Source organism: Panulirus ornatus, chromosome 16 (assembly GCF_036320965.1).
Source record: "Panulirus ornatus isolate Po-2019 chromosome 16, ASM3632096v1, whole genome shotgun sequence".
Lineage (NCBI taxonomy): Eukaryota > Metazoa > Arthropoda > Malacostraca > Decapoda > Palinuridae > Panulirus > Panulirus ornatus.
In genome coordinates this window covers 33,922,309-33,943,104 of record NC_092239.1, presented here as the reverse complement: position 1 = coordinate 33,943,104, position 20,796 = coordinate 33,922,309, and the positions used below count along the sequence as shown (strand labels likewise).

The 20,796-nt window shown below is 49.9% G+C and overlaps 1 protein-coding gene across 2 annotated transcripts in view; it reads left to right on the top strand.

The window, feature by feature from the left end:
• Positions 1-20,796, top strand: part of LOC139754235 (uncharacterized) — a 487,834-nt gene that overhangs the window by 334,568 nt on the left and 132,470 nt on the right. For both annotated transcript variants that reach the window (XM_071671545.1, XM_071671546.1), the window contains exon 3: positions 16,681-16,719. In XM_071671545.1, the coding sequence (XP_071527646.1) occupies positions 16,681-16,719 (39 nt within the window). The remainder of the gene's footprint in view (positions 1-16,680; positions 16,720-20,796) is intronic.

Genomic DNA, 20,796 nt, shown 5'->3' with positions numbered 1-20,796 from the left:
CACCGGCAGTATTGCCAGTCCCTGACCGTAGCGGGTTCGTCACCAGCGATCCGAGTGTGTGGAGAGAGAGAGAGAGAGAGAGAGAGAGAGAGAGAGAGAGAGAGAGAGAGAGAGAGAGAGAGGAACCCACCTCCCTTGCTTGAGTCCCAGGGCCACAAACACTACCATAAAACTTCTCAGGTATTCATATCCCCCTCTCGTTCGCCCTGCTCGTAGCGATAATAAACCCGCTATTTAAAATTCTGTCCGAAGCCAGTAAAGTGAGAGAGCTTAATACCATACCGCGAATAACAAGAGCCAGAGCAAATATTAAAGAGTAAAGGTTCTTGTATATATGTCCTTGCAAGCAAGTGGTTTAGCAGTGGGGGGGTGTGTGGGTTGGTGGGCCCCAAGTGGGCGTGTCAAGAATGTGCGAGGCGTGTGATATCACGTTTTTTTTTTTATCATTATTATTAGATTCGTTAGTAGTAACGTTATCAGGCTTCCTGTAATGGTAAATTTATTGTTAGTCAATTTTCTTTTTTTTTTTTTTTACTACTGGTTTTAGTGGGAGTATTATATCGTTGTTATGGGGTGTTAGCGGTCTGCTTGATGTTGCTTTTCGTGATGTAAGGTGCTGCTTCTGACTTGCATGCGAGGCTTTTTTTGGCATGGGCTGGATAGATACTGCCGCATGTTCGGTTTACGCTCGTGGAAGGCATCCATGCTCTTGTTTATCACCATAGAAAACGAAGCCATAACGTCATCTACCGTGGATAACTTCACTCGTGTTGAGCAAGGGTACCGTAGAGGACATTAGTGAAGGAAGCAAGGTGGAGGGAGAAGTCTAGAAGGACTTGGAGGGACGGAGTCCGAGGAGGCTTTGGGGTATCGGGGCCCGAAGTTTTGAGGGGGACGAGGAGCGTCTGGATGTCTCGGTCACTGATCGATGTATTGTAGACGAGACAGGTATAAAAAAAAAAAAGATAATCAAATATCTCATCCCACAATTTACGCAGTAACGAGGTTTATGTGTGGTAGTTACGTGTATTATTGGCCATTTGTAACGACCTGTTTGGACAGTCCTGGGAGGGAGGGCACTCCTACAATCGTTGTGGGGGGGGGGGCGTCCCCCGTCTCTTAAGCTGGGGTAAGTCCCCGTCCTGCTGTGGTGTTTATCAGTAACAGATGTAGCCACAGACATGTGTGACGAGGTGTGTCACTGCCACTCAGCGAGAGGCGTATCTACAGTAGGGGTGGCTGGTGTTGGGGTTGAGGGACGGTGGAAGTACGAGAAAAGTGACAGATGACAGGAGACCTGATGGACTCCTGACTTCGGACAGAATTGCTCGAACCTGCGTCATTAATGAGGATTAAGAACGTTTAACCGGATGCGTGTCCCAGTACTAATTAATCCTTATATATATATATATATATATATATATATATATATATATATATATATATATATATATATATATATATATTTATTATGTATATAACCTCCTGACTTTCATGACAGTGACGTAACCAGTCGTTAATTATAGTAATTATGGTTGAATTAGGTTGAGGTTTAGTCTGCTAACGAGATGTGGTTCATGCTGGACGTGGTGGGAAATTATGTGGTGGTTTTGGTGTCTTTTGTTATGTTGGTGTAGTAAGGAGTGACCTTGGTTTTTTTTTTTGTGTGTGTGTGTGTGGATCATAAACCGCCATGGTCGAAACGATTGTCGCTTTATTTAGATTAAAATAAACCCGTTTGTTGGAATGGTGGTTTTTTTTTTTTTTTTTTTTTTTTTTTTTTTTTTTTGAGTAATTGTTGGAGCAAGTGTTATGCCTGAAGTCTGTGATGGTTGTAGCATGGAGAGTTGTAAGGTGTGGGAGCTTGTAGAACCCGGCAGACACAGTTGTGTGTGTTTTTTTTTTAGTGATGTAGAATGAGGTGTACAATATTACATACAGTGCGGCGATGGTTGTCCTGTGGGCCAACCTGCCTCATCTCATGTTAGTGAGCACGTTGGCTTCCCTTGTACACACACACACACACACACACACACACACACACACACACACACACGACGAGAAGCCACGGTAGGAGAGGTAGAGCTCTGTAGACTGTAGATGATTGAGAGCTCTTTCAACTCCTGTATGATCCAGGTAGACTTTTTAGATGACCGGGGATGTACTTTCAACTCCTCGAAGCCGCAGGAACCCTTATGAAAGGGATCTCGGGGTTTCGTGGTTCTTGGACCGAAAATGCATTTGAAGCGGTTCGCTACCTCCATGTCGTGGTTACTCTACTACTGGCACCTCATACGTAAATGAGTTGGTACCGAGGGGAAAGTAGAGGCTGATGATCCAAAATTATTAGTAGATTATAAACTGTAACGAACTGGTGCAATAGTTCCTTCATCACACAGGCCATGGCTGTAGAAGAATGTTTACATGTATCCACAACTGTCACGGTAATGTATTGCGTGATACTGGTAACCCATTGTTAGAGATAATGACATGGTATGTTAATTAGTGTTTGGAGAAGGTGTCCCCTGGTGTCTTAAGGACGCAAGAAATTATCATAATTATTAGCGACCGGGATTATTGTGATTACCGCTATTATCATTCTACACCAACTCCGTGAACCATTGTATGAGGGTCCTGCGCCTTCGAGGTTGCACTCCACGCCGCAGCAGGGAAATGAGGGGCTCCTGTCCACTAATAGATGTTTCGTACGTGACTGCAGTCCCGGAAGAGGAAAGGAATGCAGTGCCGTAGTACAGCGAGGTACATGCGTTACAGTCGTACTCACAGGTCCCCCCTTTGTGGCTGTAGGCACCTCGTAGTAATTGTATATTACGTTGAAGGGAAAATGTTTAGTGTAAAAGGACACCTAATTTTTTTTCTTCATCGAAATGTGACCCCAAGCTGAATACGTGTAGATGTCAGTATTCAGCAGACTCTATATAATTGATGATGGTAATCGCCATTGATGGTGTATTGAATTACCCGCGACCAGAGGCAGGAAACATACAGAGAAAATGCTCATGTTATCGCTGGTGGGGTGAGGGAGTGAGGTGAGGAGGGGAAAGGGGTTAAACAGTGTTTCCAGGAACTTTATGGGTGTTGGTGCACTGGTTTGTGATGACGGTGACTGTGGTTGGCATGGGTCTGATAAAACCAGCCTCTTCTTCATGTTCACTATACCACCCTTCGTTGTCTCTCTTTGATAACCTATCTTCTGCTTGAACATCCTCTGTCTCGTACCTCTCCTTGTATCTTGCTCGCTCTGAGACCCAGTTTCTCAGTATGGTCTCACTCGCTCTTTTTTTTTTTTTTCCCCTATCCAGGTGTGATTTCCACTCACACGATTGCGATTAAGAGGTGGCGTCCATGTGCAGTTCAACATCTACACCCTCTGTTGCACGCCTCGAGGACCTTGAGTCCACAAACTTTGATGTTATCTGGCTCAAGGGGCTGTCTCTCAACTGCTTCATTCTTTGTTTCTCCTACTGCTCGCCTAGTTCTATAAATTTTCATGTTTTGCTTAGACCATCAAAAGTGTTATGAGACTGTGGCATCCTTTCACCTGCAAGCTGGAGTTCTCTGTCTAGGGGATTTCAGTCTTCACCATAGGGAATGGTTGAATATCTCCCATACGGTTGGTAGGTGGGGTTGAAGCCCTTACGTTCTCTATTCTCAAGTGATCTAGGGAAAATGTCTTCCCGCCCCCACCCACACACCTGACCGCTTTGACCATTTCTAATAACCTGGATCTGTTTTTTTCACCCCTTAATACTTCGCGTTGTAGGTACACAATCTCGCCCGCCGTTGATTCATCTGACCACACACTCGTCAATGTATCTCAGTTTTTCGATTATGGCCTGACCTCGATGTGGACCTTTGACCGTGACTGGAACCTCTGATGTAAGAAAAAGAAAAGAAAAAAAAAAACCTGAGGATGATGACGGCGATGAGTGTTTATTGTGTGTGTGTGTGTGTGTGTGTGTGTGTGTGTGTGTGTGTGTGCAGTTCCTCAGGGTGGTTCTTCGGCATGTGACATACCTCCTCCTTCATTCCTCCTCTCCCTTTGGCCTTATCTGGCTCCACCCGCCTCTTATCAGAGGAGGGGGGGTCTGCGGGGGTGGCCACTCTAGTCCCTCTTGAGATAAAAAAAGAAAGAAGATAAGGCAGCATATCTGGGGTGGCCGGGCCGGGCCACTCGCGAGGCCAAGATTGGTAGAACGTACTTAATTGACCGTCGGGGGTTGAGGCGCCGTGTTTGGCGACGTCTGCTTGGTCTGCCCCCCCCCCCCTCCCCTCCTTTTTGTCCTCAGTCCTGGCCTTTCTCTAGGCCTTGCTCTCTCTCTCTCTCTCTCTCTCTCTCTCTCTCTCTCTCTCTCTCTCTCTGGCCCACGCGACTCCTAAAGGTACCAGCCTCAACGACCTCACGACGACGACGATGACGACGACCTGCACTATGCCGTCACCCTCCCCTCCCTCCCTCCAACCCCCTAGGACCCACGCCACAAACCAGCCCTCCCTCCCTCCCTCTCTCCCTCCCTCCCTCAACGGCTCACTGGGGTAGAGAGAGAGAGAGAGAGAGAGAGAGAGAGAGTTGAGCAGGTGTGTGTGCTCTGGTCTACGACACGTCAGGCCAAATGGTTTATTGCGGGCCAGGTGTGTGCTGGTAATGGCTTTAAGCTGGTACCACACGACGCAGCTGTTCGGGCGCGCGCGCACATGTGCGCCTCTCTCTCTCTCTCTCTCTCTCTCTCTCTCTCTCTCTCTCTCTCTCTCTCTCTCTCTCTCTCTCCCCAGGTACCACATGTGGTATTATCAGCGGACCTGTGAAGGGCGTGTTACATTAAGCCCTGGGGCGAGGTCTGGGTCCTTTGGCCTCGCCTCGCCTCGTGGATTGGAGGAGGAGGAGGAGGAGGACAGTCCATGCAGGAACGTAACCTCTTGATCGCAAAGGTGCGACCGTCCCCCTTACGTGTGATGGCCTGGCCTTTTGGCCGAACCAGGGCCGGGGTCCTGGCCTCAGAGGGTCGCACACTCTTGTTTAAGGGTCGTACCATCGTACTCAAGGGTCGTACCGTCGTACTCGAGGGTCGTACGACCGCGCTCGAAGATTGTGTCGTGCTTGATAAAGGATCGTTTACCGTCTTGCGCGATGGTCGTACACTGTCGTATTCAGGGATCGTACCCTCGATCGAGCTCGAGGGTCGTATACCGTCATCCTCAAAGGGTCGTCCCGTCGTGCTGAAGGGTCGTACTGACCTCCAGAGGGTCAATTACAGACACAGTCAACCTTTTCTTCGTTAAGTGTTGATATACATTATGGAGGTCAGCCTAGGTGCACCGTGAGGGGCGGGCTGGAGCCGAGAAGAAAAACAAGATAGAAAAAAAATGTGAGCCAATTTAATTAAGGAAGTGCTAATTAAAATGGCTGAGGTTAATTAGATAGAAAACACGATCCCAGCGCACAGGGCGAGTGAGAGTCTCTCCCGGCGTGAGCACGATGGGACGACGGCTTGAGCACTAGACAGAGCACGGCGGTACGTCCCTAGAGTATGACTATACTTCCTGGGTACGACCCTTGGGTACGATCGTACGATGCTGGATGACCCCGTGGGGATTAATGGTCCCGGTCACGTGGGTAGGAGAGCCAGGTCGTCCCACCCAGTGGTCGTGCGCCGTCGTCCTCAAACCAGGGGGTCGTGCGCCGTCGTGCTCAAGCCAGGGGTCGGGCGCCGTCGTGCTCAAGCCAAGGGTCGTGCGCCGTCGTGCTCAAGCCAGGGGTCGTGCACCGTCGTGCCTAGCTCTGTCAAAGTGAATGATGTGGTTGAGGGTTTTTCCAGATAGAGAGAGAGAGAGAGAGAGAGAGAGAGAGAGAGAGAGAGAGAGAGAGAGGTGCAGGATGTGTTGAGTCATATGATTGTCAGCACTTGAGTGTATATATGTATAAGGCAGTGACACCTTCCACACACACACACACACACACATACACACACACACACACACAGCCACGATTCAACGTCTTTTTTTTTCTTTTCTGTGATTAGGTTTTCCTTTTATTTCATGGACGACAAAGAACCTCTTGGAGTTTCTTTTTTTTTTTTTATCCCCTCCACCACCACGAGGGTGGCACAGTCCTTGTTCTTTGTCTGTTGTTCCGTTTGGAGGCCCTTTTTTTCCCCCCCTCCATGAGAATAGAGAGGAGATAGCTTTTTTCTTCTTTGTCTGCAGGCCTGGTGTGTGTTAGCGTTCACACACAAGGTGTTTAACGTAGATGGGCTTGTAGCTCTCAGAAGAGGGTTCCTCCAATTCAGTTTTTTAAAGGACTGAACCTTCTACACTACCATATACGTTATGATACCGGGTGTAGATGACATCACAAACAGCAGTGGATGATACAACAAGTCTTTTGGTAGAATGGACTTATGTACCATTGAAGACCCTTTGGATTCCATTGGCTTTAAGCTGGTCCTTCCTCCCAGGCTGGGCTGTGGGGGGTTGAAGGCGTCCCCGAAGACTACTACTCCAGGTGTATTCCAGGCCCTCCAGTTGGTCCTGGGAAATAGGTATGGTTTCAGAGATGGTCATTGTGTCTAGAGACACCCAGACAAAGCAGTGATGGTGTGAGGTGATGGGTACGTGGCTCAGGGATGGCTGGAAGCAGTTGTATCTCATACTGTGGGTACAGGAAGGATGATCTTCAGTGAGAGGGGAAGAGACTCCAACTGGATATGGGAAGGAAAAACCTATCGAGTTGCGTGGTGTGTACAGACGCCTCATCCCGCCACACCATAACCAGGAAAGGGAGTGGCAAAGATCTTGTTGGGGGTTTATTATTATTTTTTTCCCCTCGTATCTCAGAAGCCCTGGACACGCAACGGTGAGTCCTCTGTTGGCTGGGTATTGAACGGGAACAAAGACAGAAGGAGGACAGGAAGGAAGGAAAAGAGAGTCGACGTAAAAGAAGAGAGTGTGTGAGGGGGGGAAATGGGCGTGGAGAACTAGGCACATAAAGATGGAGGCGAGAATAAGAGTAATAGAATTCGAGCCTGGGCCGCTGCTGTCGACAACCTACTGATGACGGAAGGTGGAAGGTGGCTCTCTCTCTCTCTCTCTCTCTCTCTCTCTCTCTCTCTCTCTCTCTCTCTCTCCTGGAACGGCATCTTGGGACTTGCCCCTTTCCCAGCCTGCACGGGTGAGTATCCTTCCTCCAGCCCCGTCCCACGGAACCCCGGTTTCCCCCACTCCTCTCCCCTCCCAACGTAGCCCTTGTGTCTCGGTCTCGGCGAATCCTCTTTACGTCCCGCGGAAGCCTGTGGTATTCGCGTGTGAGCCGGGTGTGTGATGGCCCGGGGAAACCAGAGATTTGCTTCCTTTCCACCTTCTTGGCCGGGCTGGCTGGCTGGGGGAAGCTGGTGGGGAGGGAGCTTTTCAACGCCACCTTTCAACTTTAATGTCTTTGATGCCGTGAGCAGTGTGTGTGTGCGTGTGCGTGTGTGTATGTATATACAAGTGTTGGGCTGAGCTGGGCTGGCTCCCGCCACGATTCTTACTCCCCTTCCCTCCCTCCCTCCCTCACCGCCTCAGCAGCCAGCGTCTTGTAACTCGTTAGTACTGGAAACTCTTGAGTCGGATCTGATGATGTTATCCGAGGTGGGGGGTTGGGGTCGATCGGAAGTTATAAAAGTCTGACGTCTGATAGGATTACTTGGAGACGTTGTGCTGAGTGCGTCAGGTTCAAAGTCGAGGGTCTGGTCTTTAATGGATTATAAAAGGGTTATAAAGATAAGAGGAGCAAGGAGAGAAGAGGAAAGAAATAATGTAAGAGGGTTGACGAAAGTTGGAGGAGAGGGGGACAAGAACCTACATTTTAGAAAAAGAAGGGTCAGGTGTTAGGGTTGTTAGGAAAATAAAGATAAGAGGAGCAAGGAGAGAAGAGGAAAGAAATAATGTAAGAGGGTTGACGAAAGTTGGAGGAGAGGCGGACAAGAACCTACATTTTAGAAAAAGAAAGGTCAGGTGTTAGGGTTGTTAGGAAAATAAAGATAAGAGGAGCAAGGAGAGAAGAGGAAAGAAATAATGTAAGAGGATTGCAGAAAGTTGGAGGGGGGGAACAAGAGCCTACATTTTAGAAAAAGAAGGGTCAGGTGTTAGGGTGTTAGGAAAGACATGGAAAAAGCTTATCAGTGTAAGGAAAGAAACAGACATCGCAACGGCCCTTCACACTTGAGTTGCTAGCGGACGCGCGCGCACCACGTACGCTGTCTGTCAAGGACAGTAAGCTGCTGGGGTATTGAGGAATTTCCTGGCTGTGTGTGAGGCGTGTTTGTGTGGAGGCTTGCGAAGCACCACAACGCCAGTGTCGGTATATATTTGGCAACGTTGCGAGCATTGTTGTCTTGTCAAAACCACCTCCCTCCTCCCCCTGAAGGAGGAGAAGGAGAGAAAGGAGGTTTGGTGTCTTTCTCTTGTCACCCTGTCAGAGTTGAGCAACTCCTTTAGGTTTTTGCTTTTTGTTGTTGTTGTTGTTGTTGTGGTCTCGTGTGTGTTGTGTGTGTGTGTGTGTGTGTGTGTGTGTGTAGGGCCGTATCTCCGTGTTGCTCTCAACATATATCAGCCACTATTGTTGTTGTCGGAGACATATAGCGATGGCCTCTCTCTCTCTCTCTCTCTCTCTCTCTCTCTCTCTCTCTCCTGCCGACCGAGCTCCGGAGCCACGGCAGCTTCAGTCGGTGGGCCAGGAGATTTCTATCACTATGAGAGTCGGGGTGTATAAATGGGGTGTGGTGTGCCTGGCCGTCGCTGGTGGTGTTTGTGTAAGGTGTGCGATCCAGCTGAAACTGGTGGCTGGGGAGGTGTGTGTGGAAATACCCACGTTGCGCTTGCTTCTGCTGAACGCTGACGGGAGATGTATATTGTAATGATTAGTCTTGCACACACACATATATATATATATATATATATATATATATATATATATATATATATATATATATATATATATATATAAACCGAAAAACAGAAGTAAAGCGATAAGATTTGCTTCTGTGACTTTTGGTGCATATGTTACACACACGCTGAGTTTTTGTCATATATATATATATATATATATATATATATATATATATATATATATATATATATATATATATATATATATATATTGTGTTTGCTTGTCACTGAAGTATTTTAAGCGCCGTTTTCCAAGAACATTTTGCCTGGCTGCGGAACGCAACACCTCAGTGTGTGAGTGTGTGTGTGTGTGTGTGTGTGTGTGTGTGTGTGTGTGTGTGTGTGTGTGTAGAAGTGTTGCCTGTTCCTTGAAAGATGTTGCCTCTTATGCAACACTCCCCGCTTTTTCCCCTCTCGTATTAGAAGCCGTAAACATGCGGAACAGCGGAGGCTTCTAGCTCTTACCTTGTCCCCCCAGGTCGGGGAAAATTGTAGCATTTTAAACTGGGTTGGGTGGTGGTGGTGGTGGCTGTGAGGTAGCGAGCCAGCGAGCCGATCCTGAGGTTGAGCTGGCCAGATAACCATGGGGCTCTGCTCCTTCATGACCCTTGATCATTGGCTGTATCTTCCTTGCGGAATATAGACCTCTGCACCCGTGATATGTCGACCAGTGACGGAGCACCTACACGCATGTACAACCACGTTCTTCAAGACGTATTCGCGATCTGACACCTGGCCTCTCCTCTCCTCTCCTTCCTGTTGGGTGCTCTGGCCGCCGACAAACCCGTTGCCTTGTGCTGACCTCATTATGACTATTGATGTAATCATGTCTCCTGGGGAACACAGGAGTGAAGTTGAGATGGTTGATATAATCCGTGAGATGGTTGATATAATAATCCGTTTGGATGTCATCTTGTTAATGTGATCTGTTTGAATGTCATCTTGTTCATGTGATATGTTTGAATGTCATCTTGTTCATGTGATATGTTTGAATGTCATCTTGTTCATGTAATCTGTGTGAATGTCATCTTGTTCATGTAATCTGTTTGAATGTCATCTTGTTCATGTGATCTGTTTGAATGTCATCTTGTTCATGTAATCTGTTTGAATGTCATCTTGTTCATGTAATCTGTTTGAATGTCATCTTGTTCATGTAATCTGTTTGAATGTCATCTTGTTCATGTGATCTGTTTGAATGTCATCTTGTTCATGTGATGTGTTTGAATGTCATCTTGTTCATGTAATCTGTTTGAATGTCATCTTGTTCATGTAATCTGTGTGAATGTTATCTTGCTCTCAGTATCTGCAGACCATATGAGAACTACCATTTCAATGTCTCTCGCTGGCAGCTGGATGCCTTTTATTAAGCCACGACGCTTGTTCGAGAACCCATCTCGGACGTCAGAGCATTCGTTTCCTCCCCCTGTTGTGTGATCAAGAGCTTGGGAGTGGGTTTGTAAACCCTGCTTGAAGTTCACTTGCGTCCGATGATGATAACTATTACTCTGTAGCTCCTGGTAAAGCAAGAGGAGGAGGTCTCGGTGGTGGTGGGTCATTGTGACGTCTGTCTCTCCCCGTCACCACAGTCTCCTCTCTCTCTCTCTCTCTCTCTCTCTCTCTCTCTCTCTCTCTCTCTCTCTCTCTCTCTCTCTCTCTCTCCCAGAACACCTACCCTTTACAAGAGAGAGGTTCTCTCCTAAACCCCCCCCCCCAAGTCTCTCGGGATATTTTCTCCCCTCCTTTCCGTTCCTCTCTCTCTCTCTCTCTCTCTCTCTCTCTCTCTCTCTCTCTCTCTCTCTCTCTCTCTCTCTCTCTCTCTCTCCTCCAGTCTCTCTAGCTCCTCTTATCTCAATGTAAGGCCTGGCCTCGATGGGGACGCTTATCCGGTACATGTGTGTCGGTGTGCATGTAAAAAACACACACACACACACACACGCACCTTATCATCTTGTGTGGCAAGAATTTACATGCCTTCTTTTTCCTGCAAAGTTGCTGGCGCGCTGAAGTATGTTTGGGACTATTTACAGCTGTGACCGGGGAAGGGAGACTGCTTCACTTTGTTTACATGTGCTTGAGTAGAGGGCCATTCAGGGAATGCTATCTCATTCTCGAGGGATTTTCTATGCTCTTTGAATAAAAGCTGGGAATGCGAGTTTAGAGCCCCAGCACACACACACACACACACACACACACACACACACACACACACACACACACACACACACACACTGTGGCCTCCACGCTGTTGAGGTGGTCAGCCAGGTGTTTTTTTGTTTTTTGTTTTTTTTGTTCCTTTCTCCAGCTGAATTTCCTGAGCACGGTGGTGCGACCTGTGAACACGACGGCTCGGCCCTAAATGACGACAGCTACGGTCCATAAGCACGACGGCACGGCCCTTGATCAAGCACGACAGGACGTACCTTTGGCACGGCCCTTGATCAAGCACGACAGGGCGTACCTTTGGCACGGCCCTTGATCAAGCACGACAGGACGTACCTTTGGCACGGCCCTTGATCAAGCACGACAGGACGTACCTTTGGCACGGCGGCACGGCCCTTGATCAAGCACGACAGAACGTACCTCAGGCACGACGGCACGTCCCTTGGACATGTTGGCCTGGCTTGTGACGTTAATAAGAGCTAAGGGCCGCACGTTTCATGCCCTTAGATCCGTCGTTTCGAGGGGTGGCTCCGCCAAGCTCAAGGGCCTCACCTTGGGTCAAAGGCCAGGCCGTCATACCCAGAGGGTCAGAAACCGTCGTGTCCAAGGGTTTAGGTGGGTGCGGGGGGGCTGTCTGGTGGAGGGCTGAGTCGCCTTCCCTCTGAACCTTATTTAGTGTGGGCGCAACAGCTTAATCTGGCCCGGTATGGCTTTACCCTCCTCCCCGAGTTGTTTATAGTCTGCGTTCTCTGGCTGCTAACTGCTTCTCTGCTTGGTTGGCGAGTCTTGTGCCTCCATTACTGCTTTTTCTTTTTTTCCCTCCCCCTCGTGCCCTCCCGCCTGCTGCTCTTTTCCCCACGACCCCCTTCAGCGTCAGGTCAGGAAGGCTCGAGGTGTCGCGCCCTTGTGGTCAGAGGGGTTTACCGTGGTTGTGTGCTCTCAGGGGTCGACGGTCGTGTTCAAGTGTCATGCCGTCGTGTTCTGTGTCGTTACTCCCGTGTTGTTCAAGGGTCGTCGTGTTCAGTGTCGTGCTGTCGTCATCATGGGTCTATATACCGTCTTCTGTTCAAAAGTAGTAACGTCGTGTTCGAGGCATGATACCCTTGTGTTCAAGGGTTGCGCCGTCGTGCTCACGGGTCGTCGTACCGTCGTGTTCTAAGGTCATACCGTCGAGCTCAGGGTTCGTCGTACCGTCGTGTTCTAAGGTCTCTCCGTCGTGCCCAGGGGGTCGTCATACCGTCGTGTTCTAAGGTCATACCGTCGAGCACGAGGAGTCGTCGTACCGTCGTGTTCTAAGGTCTCTCCGTCGTGCCCAGGGGGTCGTCGTACCGTCGTGTTCTAAGGTCTCTCCGTCGTGCTCTGGGGGTCGTACCACCTTGTTTAAAGGTCGCAGCGAGCTGTTCAGGGGGGTCACTCCTTCGTTTTCAGTGGGTATAGAGTGACATGTGGTGTGTCTTATTACGTGGTAAGGGAGCATTACAGCCATGGGTTCCTCCTATCTCTCGCCACCCTTTTTCTCACTTCAGATGCTCCGAGCTTCAAGTGGTGGTCATCCGTACGATCCCTTGGCATAGCTGGGCCCAGGAGTCCACGACTCTCTCTTGCTGGAGGGGGGGAAATGCCTCCTCATGTCTCTTGTCACCCGCCTCTACCAGCCGTGTCCTCTTGCTCTCTCTCTCTCTCTCTCTCTCTCTCTCTCTCTCTCTCTCTCTGACACAGAAGGCCTGCCCCTGTGTCGTGGCCTCCTTGAGATGTTCGTTTGTTGATATCGTGTCTCCCACAACTCTTCTCTCTTACACTGTGTGGTGGGGAGGGAGGGAGGGTGTGAGGGCTCTTTTTTTTATTATTTCGCCTTCGCTGTAGATCACATGGCTTAATCTTCTCTCATCCCACTGGACCCTTCCCTCCCCCAGCATCTCTATATAGTTCCTAGTTAAGGAGACCAACCAGACTGGTGTGTGTGTGTCTGTGTGTGTGCGCGCGCGCGCCTTAAATACCCATAATGGACCACTTGGTCCCCCTTTATGAGGTCGCGTGGCCAAACACTCCCCCCTCCCCTTTCCCCCATATCTGCGTTCTCCTGCCTGTTCCTCATTCCGCCTTTCCCTTGCTCTCCCCCCCCCCCCCCCCCACGAGTGAAGGGGTCAGAAACAAGATAATAAAGACCCGGAATGATTTACAGCCCGCGGACCACCGGCGGGAAACCCAGTACTTGTTTGTTGTTGCTTTTTTGTTGTTGTTTGTATAATCAATATGTTTGGTTCATCAACACGGGTGGGGGGGGATCATTGTTTTCCTCGGTGTGCGGTTTGAGAGAGAGAGAGAGAGAGAGAGAGAGAGAGAGAGAGAGAGAGAGAGAGAGAGAGAGAGAGAGAGAGAGAGAGATTCTTGCTGATAAACTTATGTTTAATGGCACTGAAGTGGTGTGTGTGTGTGTGTGTGTGTGTGTGTGGGTCGTCGATGAGTGACGTGTAGAAAATGTTGTATTATTGTATCTTGTGATGCAAGTGCGATGAGTATTTCTTTACGATGACCGTAAAGTTGGGATGTTTATTATAACAGTTGTTTATGTGTGTGTGTGTGTGTGTGTGTCGCGTGTTTACAGAAAAAGGCATGGCTTCTTGATGTTTATGAAAGTGTCGAGTTGGTTGTTTGTTTTGTCATCAACACGGCAGCAACCCAATCCACTTGAGTGTGTGTGTGTGTGTGTGTGTGTGTGTGTGTGTGTGTGTGTGTGTGTGTGTTGGGAGAGTATCGGGGAGAATGTGTTGCGGGGTCCCCACCCATGTGTTGCGAGTTCCTTCACTGGGATGTATCGAGAATCCATTGAAGGTCGGGTTAAAGACCAGGCCATCATACCCAAGGGTCGTACCTTCGTGCTTAGAGGTCGTACCGTCGTGCTCAAGGATCGTATCGTCGTGCTCAAGGATCGTATCGTCGTGCTCAAGGATCGTACCGTCGTGCTCAAGGATCGTATCGTCGTGCTCAAGGATCGTATCGTCGTGCTCAAGGATCGTACCGTCGTGCTCAAGGATCGTACCGTCGTGCTCAAGGATCGTATCGTCGTGCTCAAGGGTCGCCGTACCGTCGTGCTCAAGGATCGTATCGTCGTGCTCAAGGGTCGCCGTACCGTCGTGCTCAAGGATCGTATCGTCGTGCTCAAGGATCGTACCGTCGTGCTTAAAGGGTCGCACTTTCGCGCTCAAGGGGGTCGTACCGTCGCGCTCAAGGGGGTCGTACCGTCGTGCTCAAGGGGTCGCATCGTCATGTTGAAGGGGTCGCACCGTCGCTTCAATGGGTCGCCCCGTCGTCCTTGTCGTATCACGGCTGCCTTGCAAGGAGGGTAAACAGAGACGTACATTTCAGCGTCCGTCAAACGTGAGGTGAGACTGTAATTCGTCCGAGCGTGTGTGTGTGTGTGTGTGTGTGTGTGTGCGTGGAGGGCCACATGGCGCCGTAAAAAAAAAAAAAAAAAAAAAGCACCCACACCGCCGTCTCGGTGCATCTTAATATGTCTTTTTATGCCCCTCGTCCCTCCTCCCTTGCCCAGCCCGGGTGCCCGCCCCTCCTAATGTTGCGCGATTCATGCAAATGTCGGACCGCCAGAAGAAAAAAAAAAAAAGAAGGTAAATTGAGTCTGTCGGGAGGGCATTAGCGGCATTAGTGGATGCGTCAGGTTGTTTTAATGTTCATGCTTGGCTCTGATTAAGGATGCAAATTAACCCCGTGTGTTCTGGGATGCGCTCTCTCTCTCTCTCTCTCTCTCTCTCTCTCTCTCTCTCTCTCTCTCTCTCTCTCTCTCTCTCTCTCTCTCTCTCTCTCTCTCACACACACACACACACACCTCACTCGGTCTTTCTCGCCCCTAGTTTGCCCTCCCCATAACCCCATCGTGCTGGGGGTTGAAGGGCGTCGTAAGCCCCAGGCTACGGTTTGCGATAGGGCGTGAGCGCTAGGGTGGGGGGGGGGGGGGTAATTTGAGGTTGCCGGTAATGCTGGGGTTGGTACGCCGAGGGGGCGCTGCTGGCTGCCTTGACGAGGGAGGAACTCCGTCTCTCCCTCCCTCGCCCCACCACTTCATCAACTTGTTCACCACCTTCCACGGGCCCGCACACTGATTACACCAGCTTATTACCTGTTGAAGGTTTGGGTAGGGGGGAGAGCGGAGGAGGGGTTTGCGTGGATGTGTTGCTGGGGGAGAGGGTCGGTGGGTTGCAGGGGAGGTGACCAGGAGGAGGAGGGAGGAGGTGGTATAGAGTGAGTGTTGGGAGATAAGGACATCTGCGCATGCTTATGTCGGAGCTCCGACGGCGCGAACACGACGTCCTGGCGTGCCGAGCAGCGCAGGTGAGCCAGCCCGCGCCAGGCATGCTCGTCGGATGGGGAAGTACGCTGATGGCAAAGACTGGAGGTGGGAGGTGATCAACTGGGATTTATCCGGCGATTTGCAGGGCTCAGCGGGAGATTACCGGGGTTAATACGCCGCTTAGAATTGGAAGGAGAGAAACAACTGGCACGGGTGGCAAGGACCCCTGGAGTCCCTGGGATTGGTGGAGGCTCTCGCGCTTGGTATTTGACAGACTTCTCACTGTAGCTCAGACGGAGGAGGAGGAGGAGGAGGTGATGGCGTGGGTGGGGAGCGGGACGGGGTGTAATTAACGTCAGAACAGACGTAGTATACGTGATTGTAAATTTACGAGGGGACGGACGGGGTGGGGCGGGAGGAGGCTACGACGATTGTAAATTTACGAGTGGAATGGAGGAAGCTACTGCGTCTTGCATGATTTAACCCCAACGGGTTGGTAATCACCCCATGATTATCCCTTCATTAAGAACGAAGTAATTAAAAGTACGACTGCGGGGTGAGAAGGGGGGTGGGGGAGAGTGAACTCATTAGCCTGAAGAACGTGAAGTGTGTATGTAGTAAATATTGTGGTAGGTGATGGGGGGAGGGAGTGTGTTTGTGTGTTGAGGACCTTCCTGTGTTGACGGGGGGGGGGGGGGGGGGGGAGCGGTGAGTGTGTTTGGGGCTGTGTGTACATCAGTGGTTTAGCCACTTAACCCCTTTCGACCACTTCACGAACTTTGTCTCGAACAGTTCACAAGCTTCGTCTCGACCAGTTCTTGAACTTCGTCTCGACCAGTTCTTGATCTTCGTCTCGACCACTTCTTGAGCTTCGTCCCTACCAGTTCTCGAGGTCCACCTTCAGTTTAAGACGTTCACTGTCTTCATACAAATGTGTAGAACTCGCCTCTGTTGTTAACCTATCGTCCAGTAACCTGCTGTAGTGTGTCTCTTGCCGTTAATAGTGTGACCGAAATACAGAAATGTTCTGTTGGTTAGTATAGAAACTATGCTTTGAGGGTCTTATTACAGAAAGTACGATTTGAAGTATTTGTAGAAATTATACTCTAGGCATTTTCACAATGATTCCATAATTGTATTGTAATTACTTTTATGACCATTCTCTTTCAGGATACTATATTTTTTTTTATGTCATGAGTATGGGTGTATGTTCTGTCTCGTTTTCAATGATATATACATTTAATTGTTTTCTTTTTCTTTTATTCCAGGCTGGCGGAAGTCACTCCAGCTCTGAACAAGGCTACATTGTGAGTACCCAAATTGTCCCGGTTGTTAAGGAAGGGGTTTGGACTGGGGTGTACTGGGGAGGCGTACAGTTGATGGATAGTGTGCTGAGAAGAGAGGGTGTACTGGGGAGTTGTGATGTTCGAGTGTGTGTGTGTGTGTGTGTGTGTGTGTGTGTGTGTGTGTGTGTGTACTGGGAAGACTCCCACTGATGGAATGGCATGCCGGGGTGTACTGGGAAGGTCCTGGTCCTGGGGAGAGAGCACTGGGACGTACACTGGGGGGGTAGAGGAAAGGGTGTACTGTGGAGTACAGGTGTTGGGGAGAGGGTTTACTATGGGGAGGTGCACAGTAGTGGGATGGTATGTTGGGGAGAGAATATACTGGGGAGGTGGGATAGTATGTTGGGAGTGACCTTGGCTCCCATCCCAGGGGAAGGACCCAGCTTGTTTGTTGTTTTTACGTTCAAAGTGAACAGGTTAGAATAGGACTAGAATTTTGATAAGCCTTCGTGAAACCCCTTGAGGACTAGGGCGCAGCCCTTGAACACGAGCGCACGACCCTTGGGCAAAACGCTACGACCCCTGAGCACAACGGTACGGCCCTTGAGCACGACGGCACTGCCCCTCAGCGCCACCTCACAGCCCTCGGGTACGATGATGGCACGACCTCTGATCTGATTCGTCTTCTGTGTGCCTTCCTGCTTCCTGACGTGTGTACACACACACACACACACACACACACACACACACACCTCCTCCCGTGTCCTGGATGTCGTCACCTGTCTGCACTCGCCCCTCCGTCTCTTCCCTCCTCCTCCTCCATCTCCTCCTCCTCCTCCTCCACCACGGCGGTCATGAGGTTCTGAGTGGCCCTCCAGCCAGACAGTTGAAGGACCAGCACCACACGCTCGCACTCGACACCTCCCACTTGTGACAATCACGTGACTCCCGGCGGTGTTTGTATATACGAATCGCCCTCGTTAATTCGGACTCCTAAAAGATCGCCTTATTAACACCTTTTAAGTCTAAAAGTCGCCATTTAACTAAAAGGCCGCCATTTAACACTCCTTTTTGAGTTACGCTATTCGAAGGGATTCTTTCGTTGGTATTAGAAAGTGAAGGAAGCATCAAGGACGTTTTCGTCAGCGTCTGACATTAAAGGTCGGCCCATAAGTTTTTCCCCCTCCCTTTTTTTTAAGGTATTTACTGGCCTGATTTAAGGGGTTTAGGAACCGTCTGGGTCATCCTCGTCATACTGGGCCTTAAAAGATGTCGTCCCCTTGAAACCCTTTACCTTTTAAAGGACTTCTGGGCCATGTATAGAAACAGGGGAACCGTCTTTGCCACTTGCGCGGCTCAAACGGTCTTAGGTTAAACCATGGCAGCTCCTGCGCAGCATTCAAGGACGTTGGGCTCGTCCAGGTCGGTGTCTGACGAACACAATTGCATTCAATCCTTTTGGAAAGGATTCCGCTGCTGGAGCTTCATCAGGCCTGTGTTGGAAAACGCATCAAGACAACCACGTCCACTGGCGTCTTGGTGTGGCTTAATCTCCCTCCCTCCCTCCCACCACTTAAAACCACTCACTTTGTCTTCAGCTCTCTTTCTTACGCGCTCCTCCCTGACTTATAAACTCCACTCCCCCTCTCTCTCTCTCTCTCTCTCTTTTTTTTCCATCCATCGTGGTGCATAAATTGCCTACCGTCAGGGGGTGAGAAAGTGATGTCTAGTCAGGCCAAGATTTATTATGCCATTCATCTCTCTCTCTGGCCGACCACACTGGAGAATGAAGACATCCTCTGTATAACTTAGGGTAATGCAGACAGAATTCTGGCTGAAGTTGGCTGCCGCAGACGCTCCCCTACATTATGTGGTAAGTTGGCTGCCGCAGACGCTCCCTACATTATGTGGTAAGTTCCGTGTGGGTTTTAGGGTCAGGGGCTGGCCTTTAAAAAGGGCTCAAGGCTTTTCTTCAGGTCTCCTGGGGTGGAGTTGGGGATTAGGGTTAGGTAGGACTTCAAGGGCTCCTTAAGTTTCTTCCCATATCAGGTCTGCAGGGGGTGTAGCGAAGACCCCCCAGCCCATACGAGTTGGGGATGAGGGTCAGGAAGGACCTTAAAGGCTCAGACCTCTTCTTTCAGGTCTTTAGGGGTGTAGCAATTGATTACACACACACACACACACACACACACACACACACACACACACACACACACATACAGTCGTGTCTCCATCAACCCTCCATCTTCCCTTCCCCATCCTGCTTGCCCTAGTCCTCCCTCTGTCGTGTTCCTCCCCCACCTTACCTCCCCTCCCCCTGTCCAGCATCACTCATACTCCCCTCGCCCCCAACGCGGCTGGGCATTAACCCTTTAAATCTGAACACCGTGTTGTTACAGACAAAACGAGCCACTGTTCATCCGTCTGTTGCTTGCCCTGCAGCAGGGAGAGAGAGAGAGAGAGAGAGAGAGAGAGAGAGAGAGAGAGAGAGAGAGAGAGAGAGAGAGAGGGGCAATACCAAACTGTGTGACCCGTCAAACTTTAGTGACCTCTCTTGTTGTCAATTTTTTTTTAGCCTTGTGTTCATCCATCGAGACATCTGCTGCAAGTCCTGACGTTTTCCCTAGGCATGGAATATATTGCTCTTGGTGCTATTACTCTCTCATCACCGGGGGAGGAGAAAAGATCATTGGTGTATAGTTAGTCGTATATTGGCAGCCACTTCCCAAAGACTCGCTTCGAGAAAAGCCTCATCCCAGCCATTACTGAACACTTATCAGTAAATATAATAGGGTTGTCGTCCCATTCCTTGTGGAAAAGACGGGTGTTTGACGCCCCTCCCCTCCCGTTGTCATAAAACCCCATTGTGTTTATTGTGTTTTCTCTGTGTAGTAGTTTTTTTTTTTAACCTTTTTTTTCTTTTTTATTAGCCATTTGCTGCATTTGATTTCGCCCTACGCTGCAGTCCGTCAACGCAGTAAGGTAGGCGGAATGTTGTTGCTGGCCAGAGAATGGAAAACTTTTTTCCTCCATATTCACGACGGGTAGAACTGGCCGCCGGGACCAACTCACACACACACGCCAAACGTGTTTCAGAGGCGAGTTAGTTAAGTGACGAGGTTAATTGGCGTGAAAAATGTGGTCAGGGGAGGTTGGAGTATCCCCCTTCCTCCCACCTCTCTCTCTCTCTCTCTCTCTCTCTCTCTCTCTCTCTCTCTCTCTCTCTCTCTCTCTCTCTCTCTCTCTCTCTCTCACATACACACACGTGTGTTTTCACCAGTTTCGTTCCATTCCTCGGTGTTCCAGTGTGCATTTTGGCCCGTTGGTTGCTGTGGCCGAACGAGTGTCCTCGTCGTTCGCTTTTCGTGTTCCCTCCTCCTCAGCTGCTTGGGGGCTCGGCACCAGCTGCCCAGGAGGCACGGAACACCTGGCCCTTTACCCTCATAACTCGTCACAGTCGGCTTGATTGGGGGGGGGGGGGGGAAGTCTTAATTAGCGCACGGGAGGATGGAGCGCCGGGTTGGCCGTGGGCTTGACTGCCGTGTCCACGATTCGAACCCAAGTGGCGATCCCGCGCGTGCTTCTCAAGCCAGCGGCGCTGACCACCGCACCACGGAGGCTCGCGTTTGAGGCGTGGAAGTCTTAATTAACGCACGGGCGTTTTCATTAACAAAATGGGAGTCGAATGAATCAGTTAATTAACGGTCTGTCTGAGGGAGTTTCGCTGCCTTGGTAGGGTAAGGGAGGAGGAGGGGGTGGCTTGGTGAATTAGCCCCGATTCTGTCGGTGATTTGTTCGGTGCGTCGGTGGTCCAGTTGTAAATAAGAGAGTTACGATGTGTTGGCAGGGAAGATGTATGTTGTCAGGGAGAGGCCGTCGGGAGCTAATCCGTGTGTTGGTAAAAGCCGGGAGAGGAGACCCTTCGTGTTTGCGAGCGTTGGAAGACGTGAGTGTTGTCAGTGGGAGAGAGCTTGTCCCTGACGCGCCGAAGTGTTGGCTGGGAGAATATAAATGTCACGGATGGCTGTTGGTTGGTTGTTTTTGGTCGGGGGGTTGTGTTGTGTTGTGTTGTGTTGCAGCCGAGCAATTGAACGTTGT